Genomic DNA, 16,597 nt, shown 5'->3' with positions numbered 1-16,597 from the left:
GCTGGCCAGGGGCGGCGGGGGCCAGCCGTGCCGGGGCGTGAGCACGCAGGCGGGGGCTGGCCAGGGGCGGCGGGGGCCAGCCGTGCCGGGGCGTGAGCACGCAGGCGGGGGCTGGCCAGGGGCGGCGGGGGCCAGCCGTGCCGGGGCACGAGCACGCAGGCAGGGGCTGGCCAGGGGCAGCGGGGGCCAGCCGTGCCGGGGCGTGAGCACGCAGGCGGGGGGCTGGCCAGGGGCGGCGGGGGCCAGCCGTGCCGGGGCACGAGCACGCAGGCGGGGGGCTGGCCAGGGGCAGCGGGGGCCAGCCGTGCCGGGGCGTGAGCACGCAGGCAGGGGCTGGCCAGGGGCGGCGGGGGCCAGCCGTGCCGGGGCACGAGCACGCAGGCGGGGGGCTGGCCAGGGGCGGCGGGGGCCAGCCGTGCCGGGGCGTGAGCACGCAGGCGGGGCTGGCCAGGGGCGGCGGGGGCCAGCTGTGGCCGGGGCGTGAGCACGCAGGCGGGGGCTGGCCAGGGGCGGCGGGGGCCAGCCGTGGCCGGGGCGTGAGCACGCAGGCGGGGGCTGGCCAGGGGCGGCGGGGGCCAGCCGTGCCGGGGCGTGAGCACGCAGGCGGGGGCTGGCCAGGGGCGGCGGGGGCCAGCCGTGCCGGGGCGTGAGCACGCAGGCGGGGGCTGGCCAGGGGCGGCGGGGGCCAGCCGTGCCGGGGCGTGAGCACGCAGGCGGGGGCTGGCCAGGGGCGGCGGGGGCCAGCCGTGCCGGGGCGTGAGCACGCAGGCGGGGGGCTGGCCAGGGGCGGCGGGGGCCAGCCGTGGCCGGGCCGTGAGCACGCAGGCGGGGGCTGGCCAGGGGCGGCGGGGGCCAGCCGTGCCGGGGCGTGAGCACGCAGGCGGGGGGCTGGCCAGGGGCAGCGGGGTCTGGCCAGGGGTGGCGGTGGTGGTCAGCAGCAGCCGGGGCATGAGCACGCAGGCAGGGGCTGGCCAGGGGCGGCGGTGGTGGCCAGCCGTGGCCGGGGCGTGAGCACGCAGGCAGGGGGCTGGCCAGGGGCAGTGGGGGCCAGCCGTGGCCGGGGCGTGAGCACGCAGGCGGGGGGCTGGCCAGGGGCAGCGGGGTCTGGCCAGGGGTGGCGGTGGTGGTCAGCAGCAGCCGGGGCATGAGCACGCAGGCAGGGTCTGGCCAGGGGCGGCGGTGGTGGCCAGCCGTGGCCGGGGCATGAGCACGCAGGCGGGGGGCTGGCCAGGGGCGGCGGGGGCCAGCCGTGCCGGGGCGTGAGCACGCAGGCGGGGGCTGGCCGTGCCGGGGCGTGAGCACGCAGGCGGGGGGCTGGCCAGGGGCGGCGGGGGCCAGCCGTGCCGGGGCACGAGCACGCAGGCGGGGGCTGGCCAGGGGCGGCGGGGGCCAGCCGTGCCGGGGCACGAGCACGCAGGCGGGGGGCGGCGGGGGCCAGCCGTGCCGGGGCACGAGGACGCAGGCAGGGGGCTGGCCAGGGGCGGCGGGGGCCAGCCGTGGCCGGGGCGTGAGCACGCAGGCGGGGGGCTGGCCAGGGGCGGCGGGGGCCAGCCGTGCCGGGGCACGAGGACGCAGGCGGGGGGCTGGCCAGGGGCGGCGGGGGCCAGCCGTGCCGGGGCACGAGGACGCAGGCAGGGGGCTGGCCAGGGGCGGCGGGGGCCAGCCGTGCCGGGGCGTGAGCACGCAGGCGGGGGGCTGGCCAGGGGCAGTGGGGGCCAGCCGTGGCTGGGCCGTGAGCACGCAGGCGGGGGCTGGCCAGGGGCAGCGGGGTCTGGCCAGGGGTGGCGGTGGTGGTCAGCAGCAGCCGGGGCATGAGCACGCAGGCAGGGGCTGGCCAGGGGCGGCGGGGGGCCAGCCAGCCGTGCCGGGGCACGAGGACGCAGGCGGGGGGCTGGCCAGGGGTGGCGGGTGGTGGCCAGCCGTGGCCGGGGCGTGAGCACGCAGGCAGGGGGCTGGCCAGGGGCAGTGGGGGCCAGCCGTGGCCGGGCCGTGAGCACGCAGGCAGGGGGCTGGCCAGGGGCAGCGGGGTCTGGCCAGGGGTGGCGGTGGTGGTCAGCAGCAGCCGGGGCATGAGCACGCAGGCAGGGGCTGGCCAGGGGCGGCGGGGGCCAGCCAGCCGTGGCCGGGGCGTGAGCACGCAGGCGGGGGGCTGGCCAGGGGTGGCGGTGGTGGCCAGCCGTGGCCGGGGCGTGAGCACGCAGGCGGGGGCTGGCCAGGGGCGGCGGGGGCCAGCCGTGCCGGGGCGTGAGCACGCAGGCGGGGGGCTGGCCAGGGGTGGCGGGTGGTGGCCAGCCGTGCCGGGGCATGAGCACGCAGGCGGGGGCTGGCCAGGGGCGGCGGGGGGCCAGCCGTGCCGGGGCGTGAGCACGCAGGCGGGGGCTGGCCAGGGGCGGCGGGGGCCAGCCGTGCCGGGGCGTGAGCACGCAGGCAGGGGGCTGGCCAGGGGTGGCGGTGGTGGCCAGCCGTGCCGGGGCATGAGCACGCAGGCGGGGGGCTGGCCAGGGGCAGTGGGGGCCAGCTGTGGCCGGGGCGTGAGCACGCAGGCGGGGGGCTGGCCAGGGGCGGCGGGGGCCAGCCGTGCCGGGGCGTGAGCACGCAGGCGGGGGGCTGGCCAGGGGCGGCGGGGGCCAGCCGTGCCGGGGCGTGAGCACGCAGGCGGGGGCTGGCCAGGGGTGGCGGTGGTGGCCAGCCGTGCCGGGGCATGAGCACGCAGGCGGGGGCTGGCCAGGGGCGGCGGGGGCCAGCCGTGCCGGGGCGTGAGCACGCAGGCGGGGGCTGGCCAGGGGCGGCGGGGGCCAGCCGTGCCGGGGCGTGAGCACGCAGGCGGGGGCTGGCCAGGGGCGGCGGGGGCCAGCCGTGCCGGGGCGTGAGCACGCAGGCGGGGGCTGGCCAGGGGCGGCGGGGGCCAGCCGTGCCGGGGCACGAGCACGCAGGCAGGGGCTGGCCAGGGGCAGCGGGGGGCCAGCCGTGCCGGGGCGTGAGCACGCAGGCAGGGGCTGGCCAGGGGCGGCGGGGGGCCAGCCGTGCCGGGGCACGAGCACGCAGGCGGGGGGCTGGCCAGGGGCAGCGGGGGCCAGCCGTGCCGGGGCGTGAGCACGCAGGCAGGGGCTGGCCAGGGGCGGCGGGGGCCAGCCGTGCCGGGGCACGAGCACGCAGGCGGGGGGGCTGGCCAGGGGCGGCGGGGGCCAGCCGTGCCGGGGCGTGAGCACGCAGGCGGGGCTGGCCAGGGGCGGCGGGGGCCAGCTGTGGCCGGGGCGTGAGCACGCAGGCGGGGGCTGGCCAGGGGCGGCGGGGGCCAGCCGTGGCCGGGGCGTGAGCACGCAGGCGGGGGCTGGCCAGGGGCGGCGGGGGCCAGCCGTGCCGGGGCGTGAGCACGCAGGCGGGGGCTGGCCAGGGGCGGCGGGGGCCAGCCGTGCCGGGGCGTGAGCACGCAGGCGGGGGCTGGCCAGGGGCGGCGGGGGCCAGCCGTGCCGGGGCGTGAGCACGCAGGCGGGGGCTGGCCAGGGGCGGCGGGGGCCAGCCGTGCCGGGGCGTGAGCACGCAGGCGGGGGCTGGCCAGGGGCGGCGGGGGCCAGCCGTGCCGGGGCGTGAGCACGCAGGCGGGGGGGCTGGCCAGGGGCAGCGGGGGCCAGCCGTGGCCGGGCCGTGAGCACGCAGGCGGGGGCTGGCCAGGGGCGGCGGGGGCCAGCCGTGCCGGGGCGTGAGCACGCAGGCGGGGGGCTGGCCAGGGGCAGCGGGGTCTGGCCAGGGGTGGCGGTGGTGGTCAGCAGCAGCCGGGGCATGAGCACGCAGGCAGGGGCTGGCCAGGGGCGGCGGTGGTGGCCAGCCGTGGCCGGGGCGTGAGCACGCAGGCAGGGGGCTGGCCAGGGGCAGTGGGGGCCAGCCGTGGCCGGGGCGTGAGCACGCAGGCGGGGGGCTGGCCAGGGGCAGCGGGGTCTGGCCAGGGGTGGCGGTGGTGGTCAGCAGCAGCCGGGGCATGAGCACGCAGGCAGGGTCTGGCCAGGGGCGGCGGTGGTGGCCAGCCGTGGCCGGGGCATGAGCACGCAGGCGGGGGGCTGGCCAGGGGCGGCGGGGGCTAGCCGTGCCGGGCCGTGAGCACGCAGGCGGGGGGCTGGCCAGGGGCGGCGGGGGCCAGCCGTGCCGGGGCGTGAGCACGCAGGCGGGGGCTGGCCAGGGGCGGCGGGGGCCAGCCGTGCCGGGGCGTGAGCACGCAGGCGGGGGGCTGGCCAGGGGCGGCGGGGGGCCAGCCGTGGCCGGGCCGTGAGCACGCAGGCGGGGGCTGGCCAGGGGCGGCGGGGGGCCAGCCGTGCCGGGGGCGTGAGCACGCAGGCGGGGGCTGGCCAGGGGCGGCGGGGGCCAGCCGTGCCGGGGCGTGAGCACGCAGGCAGGGGCTGGCCAGGGGCGGCGGGGGCCAGCCGTGCCGGGGCATGAGCACGCAGGCTGGGGGCTGGCCAGGGGCGGCGGTGGTGGCCAGCTGTGGCCGGGGCGTGAGCACGCAGGCAGGGGCTGGCCAGGGGCGGCGGGGGCCAGCCGTGCCGGGGCATGAGCACGCAGGCGGGGGCTGGCCAGGGGCGGTGGTGGCCAGCCGTGCCGGGGCGTGAGCACGCAGGCGGGGGCTGGCCAGGGGCGGCGGGGGCCAGCCGTGCCGGGGCGTGAGCACGCAGGCGGGGGCTGGCCAGGGGTGGCGGTGGTGGCCAGCCGTGCCGGGGCATGAGCACGCAGGCGGGGGGCTGGCCAGGGGCGGCGGGGGGCCAGCCGTGCCGGGGCGTGAGCACGCAGGCGGGGGCTGGCCAGGGGTGGCGGTGGTGGCCAGCCGTGCCGGGGCGTGAGCACGCAGGCGGGGGCTGGCCAGGGGTGGCGGGTGGTGGCCAGCCGTGCCGGGGCGTGAGCACGCAGGCGGGGGGCTGGCCAGGGGCGGCGGTGGCCAGCCGTGCCGGGGCATGAGCACGCAGGCGGGGGGCTGGCCAGGGGCAGCGGTGGTGGCCAGCTGTGGCCGGGGCGTGAGCACGCAGGCAGGGGGCTGGCCAGGGGCAGTGGGGGCCAGCCGTGGCCGGGGCGTGAGCACGCAGGCAGGGGGCTGGCCAGGGGCAGTGGGGGCCAGCCGTGGCCGGGGCGTGAGCACGCAGGCAGGGGGCTGGCCAGGGGCAGCGGGGTCTGGCCAGGGGTGGCGGTGGTGGTCAGCAGCAGCCGGGGCATGAGCACGCAGGCAGGGGCTGGCCAGGGGCGGCGGGGGCCAGCCGTGCCGGGGCATGAGCACGCAGGCGGGGGGCTGGCCAGGGGTGGCGGTGGTGGCCAGCTGTGGCCGGGGCGTGAGCACGCAGGCAGGGGGCTGGCCAGGGGCAGTGGGGGCCAGCCGTGGCCGGGCCGTGAGCACGCAGGCAGGGGGCTGGCCAGGGGTGGCGGTGGTGGTCAGCAGCAGCCGGGGCATGAGCACGCAGGCAGGGGCTGGCCAGGGGCGGCGGGGGCCAGCCGTGCCGGGGCATGAGCACGCAGGCGGGGGGCTGGCCAGGGGTGGCGGTGGTGGCCAGCTGTGGCCAGGGCGTGAGCACGCAGGCAGGGGGCTGGCCAGGGGCAGTGGGGGCCAGCCGTGGCCGGGCCGTGAGCACGCAGGCAGGGGGCTGGACAGGGGCAGCGGGGTCTGGCCAGGGGTGGCGGTGGTGGTCAGCAGCAGCCGGGGCATGAGCACGCAGGCAGGGGCTGGCCAGGGGCGGCGGGGGCCAGCCAGCCGTGCCGGGGCACGAGGACGCAGGCGGGGGGCTGGCCAGGGGTGGCGGTGGTGGCCAGCCGTGGCCGGGGCGTGAGCACGCAGGCAGGGGGCTGGCCACGGGCGGTGGGGGCCAGCCGTGGCCGGGCCGTGAGCACGCAGGCTCTGATAATGTAAGAGGCTACGAGTCCTGGCGGGTTCGCTGTTGGTGCAGACGTCTGAGCCTCCAGGTCCACCCCTCGCCTCCACAGCCCCTGGCCTGAGGTTTGAGTCATCTCAGGGAGGTGTGAGGGAGAGGACTTGGCCTGTCATGGGCGTGTAAGAAGGGTGCAGGAGGCACCCCTGGCACGCGGCGCCGGGCACGGTCTCCCCTCGGCCTGGTGAGCCTTCACAGCAGCTTTGACTTCAGTACTTTTTGGTGGAACGTTACAAAATGCCTGCGCACATTTCCCTGTTTTGTTTTGTTTTTCACCTGGATACTCTTGCACACACAGACGTTTCCTTTGTGATTGGGTTTTCCTGGGGTCCCTGCTCCTGCCCCGGGCTGCAGCCAGCAGGGCAGCCCTGGACGCAGGCTGCCTGGACGCTTGGCTCTCCTGCTCTCGAGCCACGTCGCCTTGGACCTGGCCTCAGCTTCCCCACCTCTCACGTGGCCAGCAGTCATATCTGTTGAGGGTTTTGTGAAAATTAAGTTAGTTAATTTAAGTTAAATACTATTATTATTTTAATATTTATAAGTTAATCTATATAGAGTGCTTGGCACAAAATTTGGTGCTTAGTAAGCCACTAGTAACTATAAATGATTATTTAATACAGTAGCATCCTTATAAGTCCTTAAAATATTTAGGGTGTTTTGCTTCAATAGAAAATGGCCTCAAACAACTTGGATTAATTCACTCTTGACTTTTTTCTCCCCATAGTTTGTCATCTTTGCAAGAAGCTGGGCTGTCTTGCAGCTATAATTTGCATGTCCATCAGCTTCCCTCTAGCCATGCCCTCAAAACTTTCGGACTCATTGTTTATCTGTTTTGAGATGGGAAACCAGATAATTCCCTGTAGCTCCCATTTCTCCTATCTATTGACGGTTTGCTTTGGTGTTTTTTGTTTTTGTTTTTGTTTTTTTGATGCACCAGGGGTGGGGGGGTGGGGATTGAACCTGGGACCTTTTACCATCCTGTTTGGGAAGCTGGCACTCAGCCTCTGAGCCACACTGGCCTCACTGAGTTGTTTGGTTTTTTTTTTTTTTTTTTTGTTTCGCTTGTTGTTTGTTTTTGTTTTTTCAGGAGACACTGGGAACTGAACTTGGGACCTCCCGTGTGGGAGGCTGGGGCTCAACTGTTTGAGCCGCATCTGCTCCCTGCGTCTGCCTTTGTGCCAGGCGCTGTGCTGGTCACTTTACACACATGGCTCCTTTCATCCTCATAACGATGCTTTGGGGGTTTTAGTAGGTGGGGAAACTAGGCTCAGAGAGATGAAGTAACGTGCTGGAAAAGTGGGGCTCGTTGGAATGCTTTCTAAAGTAAAAATAGGTGAAGTGAGTCGATTTTGGGGGCTTTAATTGTGGTGGCGACACTTCCATTTTGACTGCCCGCAGGCTTTCTGGGCGCTGAGTAGGTGGCCGCCACCTGGCCAGCCTTTCTGGAGGTTGGAGTTTATGCTTCCATTTTGATCCTCGGGCTATGAAAAAGGGACTGGCCCTTCTGTCAGACTAATTTCCAGTGTTTTACCAAGTGAAATATTTGGGAGTGACCTTTGGATGTTTTTCCCTAAAATGAAAGAAAATCTTTATTGCTTTTTTTTTTTTCTTAATTTTTAAGAGGTAGTAGGAATTAAATACGGGACCTTAAAGTACATAAAGTAGGCACTCAACCACTGAGCTACCCCTGCTCCATCTCCATCGCTTTTTCAATTAGAAAGGTAACATACTCACTGAAAAGCAAAACACTACACAAACACGTAAAGACCATCCCCGGGGAATAAAACTATTGCTCATATAATACAGAGACATAATTTTACATAAATAAGATAATATAATACATGCTGTTTTACTATATTCTTTATTTATGCTTTATTCATTCAATAAATATATGTGAGCAGCATCTGATATGATGGCATCTCTATTATTTGGATGTACCATAATTTATTTTACCTAATCCCCAAAGGATATTTAGTAGATTACTTGAAAGTTTTCACTATTCTAAAGAGTAAATAAATAAACAAGAAGAGTTTTCACTTGTCTTAGTAAGTTAGGATGAACTCCTAGAAATGGGATTACTAGACTAAAAAGTTGGTGCCTTTTAAGTACTGACGGTAGTGGTCAGGGTGCTGGAGAGGAAGGACAGTGCCCGCCACCACCTGGACCGTCTGCTTTTCCATGTCTGCCTCCCTAAGCTCCTTGCAGGGCCTCGGTCTCAACAAATGGCCTGCCGAGGTGTCTGTCTCCCTTTACTCTTTAATCCCTCCCGTTGGCCCCTGTCGTCTGCTCTCTGTCCATTCGCTGTGTGCTCTTCTGTGTCTGTTGCATTCTCATTAGGCGGCTCCAGGAACCGATCCTGGGACCTTCCAGAGTGGGAGAGAGGCGATTATTCTCTCGTGCCACCTCAGCTCCCTGTTCCACCTCAGCTCCCTGCTCCGTCTTCTTATTTTCTCCTCTCTCTGTCTCTTGTTGCATCATCTTGCTGCGCCGGCCCTCCATGCTGGCCGGCACTCCTGCACTGTGTGGCATTGCTGTGCCAGGTGGCACTCCCATGCGGGGTGGCCCTCCGTGTGGGCCAGCTTGCCCTCACCAGGAGGCCCTGGGCATCGACCTTGGACCTCCTCTGTGGTAGATGGGCTCAACTGGTTGAGCCACATCCATTTCCCACTCTTTATTCCTTTGGTTACGAATGAGGCTAAACATCCGTGTCCATTGAGGCTTTTTGCCTTTTGTTTCTTTCTGGTTATTTCCTTGTGTTATGATTTCTTTGCCTTTCTGCTACTTCCAGAGTTGTTCTATGATTCCCTCCACCCTGCTCCATTTTATGTGCTAAAATCCACGTAGATGGGAGAACCACCAAGACGGAACCAGCCTGAAATTGTAATCTACTTTATTGTCATTGTACTAAAAAACAGATGTGCCTTCCCATCTGGCCTTTTCTTTCCCGGGCACTGGGCATGAGAGTGGAGACAGTCCTGGTAAATCTCTCCAGCTCCCCTCTTCAGGAGTCCTTTTTGGTGAAGAGAAGAGAGTGGAGAGGCCCTCAGAGCACCCTTAAGATAGAGTGGTTTCACCACGGGAAGAGGTGGGAAAGGTCCTGTGCCCCATCTGCCCTCTCCCTCAGACAGCCTGGTAAACACGTGTTGGAAAGCTGGAACTAAACTAAAATGGGCCTAACTGGGCAAGTGGTGCCCTTTGGCTGCTTTGCCCGTGGCAGAGGTGGTGGCGGAAGTGCTTTTTAATTGAAGGAAGTGGAGTCTGTTAAAGAGTGCCAGGGGACTAACGGCCTTAGGTTGAAATAAGATAAAGCTCAGGACCAGGGACGGGAATGACAGGCATTGTTGGAAGGCTGACGTCACTTCGTTAATTCAGCAGTTACTTGGTGCCCGCCGTGTGCCAGGCTCTGGGGCAAGCAGAACGGACGCTCCCTTCTGTAGCACTTGCTCCCAGTCGGGAGGGCCCAGGCCTGCCCTGTGCTGACCTGGGGCTCCCCACACCGGGGAGGCGAGTGTAGGCAGGCGTGGGAGGTGAGGGCTGGGGCCCCGCGGACTTCAGACGTGTCCCATGGCACGCCGTCATCTGGTGAACCTACAGCACAGGGACTGCTGGGGGTGAGTGTCGGGCGTCCCGGGCCCCCTTCTTCTCTGGGCCCTGCCTCGCTCTGCGGTGGCCAGCATGCCTCAGGTGACGGGTTCGATTGCTCTCAAAGGGAAGGGTGTGCACTGCGTCCCTGGTGGAGTTCCTGTCAGTGTGTTGCCCGTGAGCTCAGACTTCATGAGCATGGCAGCGTGGTGGGGTGGACCCCGTGGGTGCCGGCCCTTGCTGCCCTGCCAGGCTTCTGAGTCCTGCTGCAGCTTAGCTGGAAAGGCAGAGGCCGCGCAGGTGCCCTGGCGGCAAGGGCCACTGGGAGGTGCTGTCCACTCTGCCGTGCTTGCCATGCTTGCTCTGCCATGAGACTGGTTTTCCATCGCTGTGTTTAGATTCCCAATCCTTTGGTTGTTGTCCGAAGGATACGCCTGACCATGGGAACATCGCTTTCCAGGACTGCTCCCCTTGAAAATGCAGCTGGATGTGACCCATGGCCAAGACCGCAGGGAGGGCCCGCCCCTGCTCACTGTGTCGAGGGAGGGGCGGAGCAGGGAGTGCCCAGGGGCCCGGAGCGGAGAGGGCGGCGCTGGATGACCTGATGTTGGGGCTCCCGTGGCGGGCCGGGAGCTCTGGGGCCTCGCAGGTGTACTCTCCTGTGAGGCTGGATGCACGGGGTCACAGAGTCTTCTCAGACCACGCCTGCGCACAGTTCAGGGGGAGGTGCCAGCATCGCAATGGCCCATCCTTTCTCCTTCTCCTTTTCCTTTCTTTTTTTCCTAAGAAGGTGCCGGAGATTGAACCCAGGACTGCGTTATGTGTGAAGCAGGCACTCAACCACTGAACTAGACTCATTCCACATCAGAGCTCTTTTTATTCTCCAGTTTCTCAAAAACTTTCTGTTTTCCTAAAAATGGCTAACATTTTTACTCTTTCCTTTCCCATTGGTCTCTTTTCCCTTTTGTGGGTGGTGTGGAATTCACACGAAGACTTCTCACTGTAAGCATCGGCGTGGCTCAAGCCTGCATTTGCCCATCCTTGAGGTCACTTTCAGGTGGAGAGTGAAAAGTGGGCTGTAGTGTAAATCAGTGTACACAACATAGTCGCCTCTACATTTTTTGTGCACAATAATATTTCAACATGCCACATATTGGGGAAAATGCAGATTTTTTACTTATAAAACCAATAAATGTTCATTGAGGAAATTTAGAAAACACAGAAATCTATAAAGAAAAAAATTCCCCATAACTCCATAGAGAAAACTGTTACATTTTGGTATATTTGTGGTGATCTTTTTAGCTGACTGTGTGGATGATGTGCTGACCCATTCCCTTATTATATACACTTGGTTGTTTCTGCTTACTGGCTGGTCCTGAGGGTGCATTTGTGTCTGTGCATAAGGCGCTGACGCCTGTTCCTGGGGAGCCTTCTTGGAAGCAGGATCCTTTAGAAAGGGGTGGGCAGAGCTTCGCCCTCGGTGCCCGCCCCCAGCCTGCTCTCCCGGGCTGTGCCCTTGCCTGCGGCGGAGGCGAGCGTGGCCGCACCTGTGTCCTTCCACTCTGGCTCCTGAGGAGGCCCTCAGAGGCCCGGCTGGAGTCTGCGGCCAGGGGGGCTCTGCCCGCGCCTGCCGCTGGGGCCGGAAGCCCCCACCCCAGCCGAGCGCTTCCCCCCCTTGCTCCTAGATCCCCGCCCTGATCGACCGGATGCTCGTGTCCTGCAACACCAAGACGGGCGCCGCGGGGGCCGAGGCCTTGTCGCTCCTCCTGAAGAGGCCCTGGGACCCCGCGGTGGGCGTACTTTCCCACAACAAACCCGTGAGTGGGGGCTGCCCAGGACCCGCCAGGACCGCAGCCCGAGGGGTGGGCGAGGCCTGCGTGGCGTTTCCGTGACAGTGCGTCCTGGCAGCCTCCGTGCCCCGAGAAGCTGCTGAGTGTCAGCTGGGGCTCGGGGGTTTCGCGGCAGAACCCCTCTCATGTGCCGGTTCTGGGGGCTTTCTCCTTAGAGCAAACTCCCCGGTTCTCCTCTGATTCTCATCGCCTCCTCCGGCCCCTCCAGCTCTGCGTTCCCCACCTCCCGCCGCCACCGCTTCTGGCAGTCTCAGCTGTCCTGCCTGGGAAAGGTATGTGGGTGCAGGAAAGGGAGCGCCTGGGTGGGCGTCTGGTTTTGGAGGGTTGAGACAGTGTGGGAGGGCCAGTGTGGGTGAACTACGGGGAGCACCTAAGCCATCTTTGCTTTGAAGATCCGCTGTGCATATCAGAGCTTGACGGGTTTGGGGTGGGTCGCGAGGACCGGAACAGGAATGCAGACTGCCCTCTGCTGACCCAGACGCCTCTTCCCTCCCCTGCAGGTCATCCCGGTGGCCACCCACCTGCTGGACAGTGGCACTGGGGTGGGGGTTCTGCAGTGTCTCGAGCACATGATCGGGGCCGTGCGCAGCAAAGTGCTGGAGGTGAGCGCGGCCCCACCCCCTGCCCTAGCATGTTCTGTGTCCCCGTGCGGCCTCCCGTCTTACCTTGTTCCTTCTCTTCCCACAAAGATTCACAGTCATTTCCCACACAAACCCATCGTCTTGATCGGCTGGAATACAGGCGCTTTGGTGGCCTGTCACGTGAGTAATTCCCACCTTACGGGGAGGTCACAGAGGAATCGGGGTTTGTTCTTGGATGGAGTGCTGCTGCACCTGCTGCTAAAGGCGGCTGCCGGCTCCAGGCGCCTTGCTGGGTGCTTTACACGTGTAATCGTGCATGGTGGAAGGCAAGCTCTGCTTTTTAACATCATGGAAAATGTTAAGCCAAATCGAAAGAGGGAAGATAAGGACATGGGCTCCTCACCCAGCTTTGCTGTGCGGTCAGCTTGCCGCCAGGCTTGTTTCATCCACCCCTGCCGCTTCCTCTCCTCCCCGATTTTTTTAAGAAAACCCAAGAGATCTTATCGTTTCATTCATATATATTTTACCATGTACCTAAAATAAAAAGATTCCTATTTTTCCCCGACAGAAGCACCATACCATTCTCCCATTTAAAAAATTAACGGTGATTCTTGGAGGCACAATTCAGTGACTCTGGAATCAGATGCTGTGCTCGTGTTTCTTCCCTTTCCAAGACATTGGGGAACTTTTTCTTTATTGTTTCACATACATTTGTATTAATACTTGTATTATTTTGTGTAAATGTTTCTAATACGTCCAGAGCCCTAATTCTCAAGTGGTTAAAGTAAATGGCCCCTGTGGCACTTAGTGCAGTCTGGTCAGGTGTAATATTTACAGCCGCTAGAGAGAGCCTCATCTCCTAATAGTCCCTGGTCCTGGGCGTGGTGGACTTCCATCCTGGACAGAGCTAGGAAAGCGTGGAGGGTCTGGGAGCTACCCATTAGGCTCAAAAGGGACAGGCCTTCTTCAGTTAAGGAAGAATAACCCCTTTGTGTTCTTGTATTTGCAACTAGTGGGAGGAGTGAGCAGGGTTCTGGCCTGCGGGCTGGCAGGCTCGGGGTGCGTGCCCGTCCTGTGGCTCCTCCGTCTGCTGGGGGCCTCTCGGGCCTGGCCTCTCGGGGGTGGCCACTTACGGCGTGGCACGCCTGGTGGTCTGTGCTCTCGCTGCTCCTGTGGTCGGTGCCCCTGGGGAGTTGGCGGTGGGACCGCCTGGCAGGCCTGGGCCCTCCTGGGTCCTGGGAGGCTGTAGGTGAGCCGTTGTGTATCTCGCAGGTGTCGGTGATGGAGTACGTCACTGCAGTCGTCTGCCTCGGGTTTCCTCTGCTGACCGTGGACGGCCCCCGAGGGGTAAGAGCTGGCTGAGGCTCGGGGCTCGGCCTCGGCAGGCGAGTGTGAGGAGCGCCTGCCTCTCGCTGGACTGTGCCGGGCTGCGGCCGTGTGGGCACCTCAGGGAGGCCAGGTGCCGGCGGTGACGCCCGGCCCTGTCTCAGGATGTGGACGACCCCCTCTTGGACATGAAGGCCCCAGTCCTCCTCGTCGTTGGCCAGAACTCCCTGCAGTGTCACCCCGAGGCCATGGAGGACTTCCGAGAGAAGATTCGGGCTGAGAACAGCCTGGTCGTGGTCGGGGGAGCTGACGACAGCCTCAGGTGGGTGCCCCCAGAGCCGCGAGGGAGCAGGGCCTTTTCTTTTCACAGTTTAAATTCATTTCAGACCTAGGAGAGGTTGTAAAAATAGTACAGAAATTCCCTGTTTACATTTCACCCAGATTTCCCGAATGCTACCATCTTAGATAGCCGCAGTGTCATCGTCAGAATTGGGAAGTGACGTCAGTGCTCAGTGCTGACCTGGTCTGCAGGCTCCTGTTGGGCCCGGTGCCTCCCGTGCCCCCTGAGTGGCCTCCGATTGGAGCGGCTCCTCGGTCCCTTTGTCTTTCCTAATCTTGACATTTTGGGAGACTGCTGGCCAATTACCTCATCGAGTGCCGTCTGCGGTTTTTGTGGCACGTCCCTTCCCGCTGCCTCCTGTCGGGAGTGAGCTGTGCCGTGGGGCGGCGTGGGGGTGGGCTGTTCCTGGAGGGCCGCGGCTTCCCCTTGTGAGTAGTGATTAGCTCGTGGGGAGAAGCTACTTGAGACTCTGTGAGTTTGCTCTTCTGAATTACACTTTCAATGGGGTGGGTGTTTTTTTTCCTTGATTTGTTCCTTCCCAAGGGTGAGTGTGAGCATAGATTTAATTGTCTAAAGTGTTGTCTTGTGTGTCGCTGTATGGAAACAAGTGCACGTGTGATAGGCTGGGGAGGGGGTTCTCCGGCAGTGCCCTGGTTGCTGAGAAGGCCGTTCTTCCCCTCAGGCTGCACTGCTTGGAGGGCATTCGGTGACGTTTTCCTGAAACGGTCTGTGTCACTTGTCAGGTCTCCTTTTTTAAAATGCTCAGTCTTAGAGATTAAGTTCAGTTGTCTATTGTAACTGGAGAGTTTAAACCAAGTGCCTGCGCCCAGCGGCTCTGCCAGGTTCCCATCAGAGATGTTTTGGAGAAGTCCGGGGGCCCTTGGCGGTCCACCAGCTGCTTGTGGGTTTACCACCTGGTCCTTTGCGTGTCGGGCAGTTTGCTGTGGACATGCTGGTTTTCTTGGTAATGCGGACGTCGTGTCTGCAGGAGGATTGGCAGTGGGCTGAGTTGCTGAGCACTAGCAGGGAGAGATGAGAAAGCTGGTAGTGAGAGTCCTGTGGCGCGGCCGCTTGTGAGGCCACGAGCCCCGGCCTGAGCGTCGGGCCCTCGGTTTAGTTCTGGCTCCTTTGCTAAGAAGCTTGGGAATTAAATTGCTTACCTTCCAGGTCTCACTGTCCACCTCTGAAAAGCAGGTTGTCCCCAAGGTCAGTGGCCAACAGCCGGTTTTACCGGCTCTTAAACTCAGAGGTCTTCAGAACAACACTCTCGCCCCGTTGCTGGGACCCCGCGTCTCCCTCCACCAAGATCCCCTGGCAGAAGCAGGGCTTACGAGGTTCTCTGACAAAGGGGGTGTGGCCAGCAGGCCGGTGCCCCCCGATCCCTCCCCTGCACCCTGTTGTCTCAGTGTGCGCCTGAGTCGGGGCCCCTCTGGAGGACGTTTAGCAACCCCAGTGGAGTTTCTCTTGAAGCCCGGGGCATGACGCCCTGCCCTTGGTTCTGCACACGTAGGACTTTGTTCATTTCCACTCCTCCCTGATCTCCCGTGAAGCAGATGTGGAAACTGAGGCTCAGAGAGGTTACGTTACACTACCTGGGGGTAATGGAGCCCTTCCTGAGCCTAGAAGATAACCACACTGGGGAGAAATCCGTCCTGTTTCCCTGTGATGCTGAGGGATGTTTAGAAGTAAACTTTTTTGTTCTTAGAATAAGCAAAGCAAAGAAGAAGTCGGAAGGGCTGACGCAGAGCATGGTGGACAGGTGTATTCAGGTGAGCAGCTGCCGCCCGTGTCTTCCAGAGCTAGGCTCGCCTTTGCACACGCACTTAGGCTTGCTTTAGTCGGCAGCCGCCTCTTAGGCTCCGAAGGGTGAGGGGGTGTCCGCTGGGGCCTCTGGTAAACACAGAAGTTGGAAAAAAAAGAGGGGGGAACAGGAGAGCGATAAGCGAGTCATGAGCGAAGCACCGGGAAGAAGGTGTCTGTGGAGGGGAGGGCTAGGCATGGCCGTCCCGTGCCTCGGGTGCCCACCCCCCGGAGGCACTGGTGCTGCGCCTGCTGGCCGGCCACGTGCGGGCTCCCCTGTCGGCAATGGTCATTGCCAGGCCTTGTGTGCGTGGGGGGCCGGCACAGCTGGCTGCCAGAGGCACAGTGGAACAGCTTCAGCTGGACAGTGTGCGGAGGTCCTTGTTCCCAGACGAGACTCCTGGCCCTCGCCTCCTCTTCCCACCAGGACGAGATCGCGGACTTCCTGACGGGCGTGCTCACGCGCACTGAAGCCCACGTGGGCTCGGAGCCCCGGGATCAGGACACTGAGAAGAAGAAGAGGCCTCGCGACGCGGCCCGCAGAGACCTGGCCGTGGAGGTCCCCGAGCGGGGCAGTCGGCCTTCCTCCCCAGCCACCAAGCTGCCGGCCTCACCCTCGGGCTCAGAGGTCCTCTGGGCAGAGGGGAGGGGCATGGTTGCCTGCGCGTCAGGCCTGGGAGCGGGGCCGTCACCCCCTGAGGGTGCCCGTCCACCTCTCCAGGAGTGGAGAGCCGTGGGTGCCGGCCAGGGTCTTCCAGGGGAACGTGCCGACGGGCCCTCTCACCCTCCTCAGGACCTCTCGAGTGTGTCCAGCAGCCCCACCTCCAGTCCCAAGACCAAAGGGGCCATGGTGGCCTCTGCCCAGAAGCCCGGCCAGATGGGGAGCGCGCAGCTGCTGAAGAGGCACGTGCCGCGCACGGAGGCTGTGCTGGCCCACAAACAGGCCCAAGGTACGGCGCCTGCCCGGGCCTCCCGGCTCCTGTCCTGCTGAGCAGGTCCGTGGCAGCCGGGCAGTCTCGGCATCTGCAGCTTTCCCCCGGGGGACGGGAGAGGCGCCCTTTGCAGCGTTTCTGTCCAGGCAAAATTAAGTTGACGCGAATACCAGAGGCTTGTTTTCAATGGTGAAGAGTCGCCAGAGGGCTGTGCGTCGGTGGGGTTTTGTCGTCCGATGGGTTACGGCTCTGTCGTGGTGTTCCAGGAAGGATGGGCTGTGGGAGC

The 16,597-nt window shown here is 64.8% G+C and overlaps 1 protein-coding gene across 1 annotated transcript in view; it reads left to right on the top strand.

Annotated features, from left to right (window-relative positions):
• Positions 1–16,597, top strand: part of KANSL3 (KAT8 regulatory NSL complex subunit 3) — a 39,998-nt gene that overhangs the window by 14,422 nt on the left and 8,979 nt on the right. The window contains 9 exon segments of the mRNA XM_058278109.2: positions 11,168–11,299; positions 11,488–11,604; positions 11,833–11,934; positions 12,022–12,093; positions 13,186–13,260; positions 13,404–13,561; positions 15,285–15,348; positions 15,807–16,007; positions 16,173–16,329. Of these exon segments, the coding sequence (XP_058134092.1) occupies positions 11,168–11,299; positions 11,488–11,604; positions 11,833–11,934; positions 12,022–12,093; positions 13,186–13,260; positions 13,404–13,561; positions 15,285–15,348; positions 15,807–16,007; positions 16,173–16,329 (1,078 nt within the window).

The sequence above is a fragment of the Dasypus novemcinctus genome, chromosome 17 (assembly GCF_030445035.2).
Source record: "Dasypus novemcinctus isolate mDasNov1 chromosome 17, mDasNov1.1.hap2, whole genome shotgun sequence".
NCBI lineage: Eukaryota > Metazoa > Chordata > Mammalia > Cingulata > Dasypodidae > Dasypus > Dasypus novemcinctus.
Note: the sequence above shows the minus strand (reverse complement) of the source record. Positions and strands in the feature narration are given on the sequence as shown.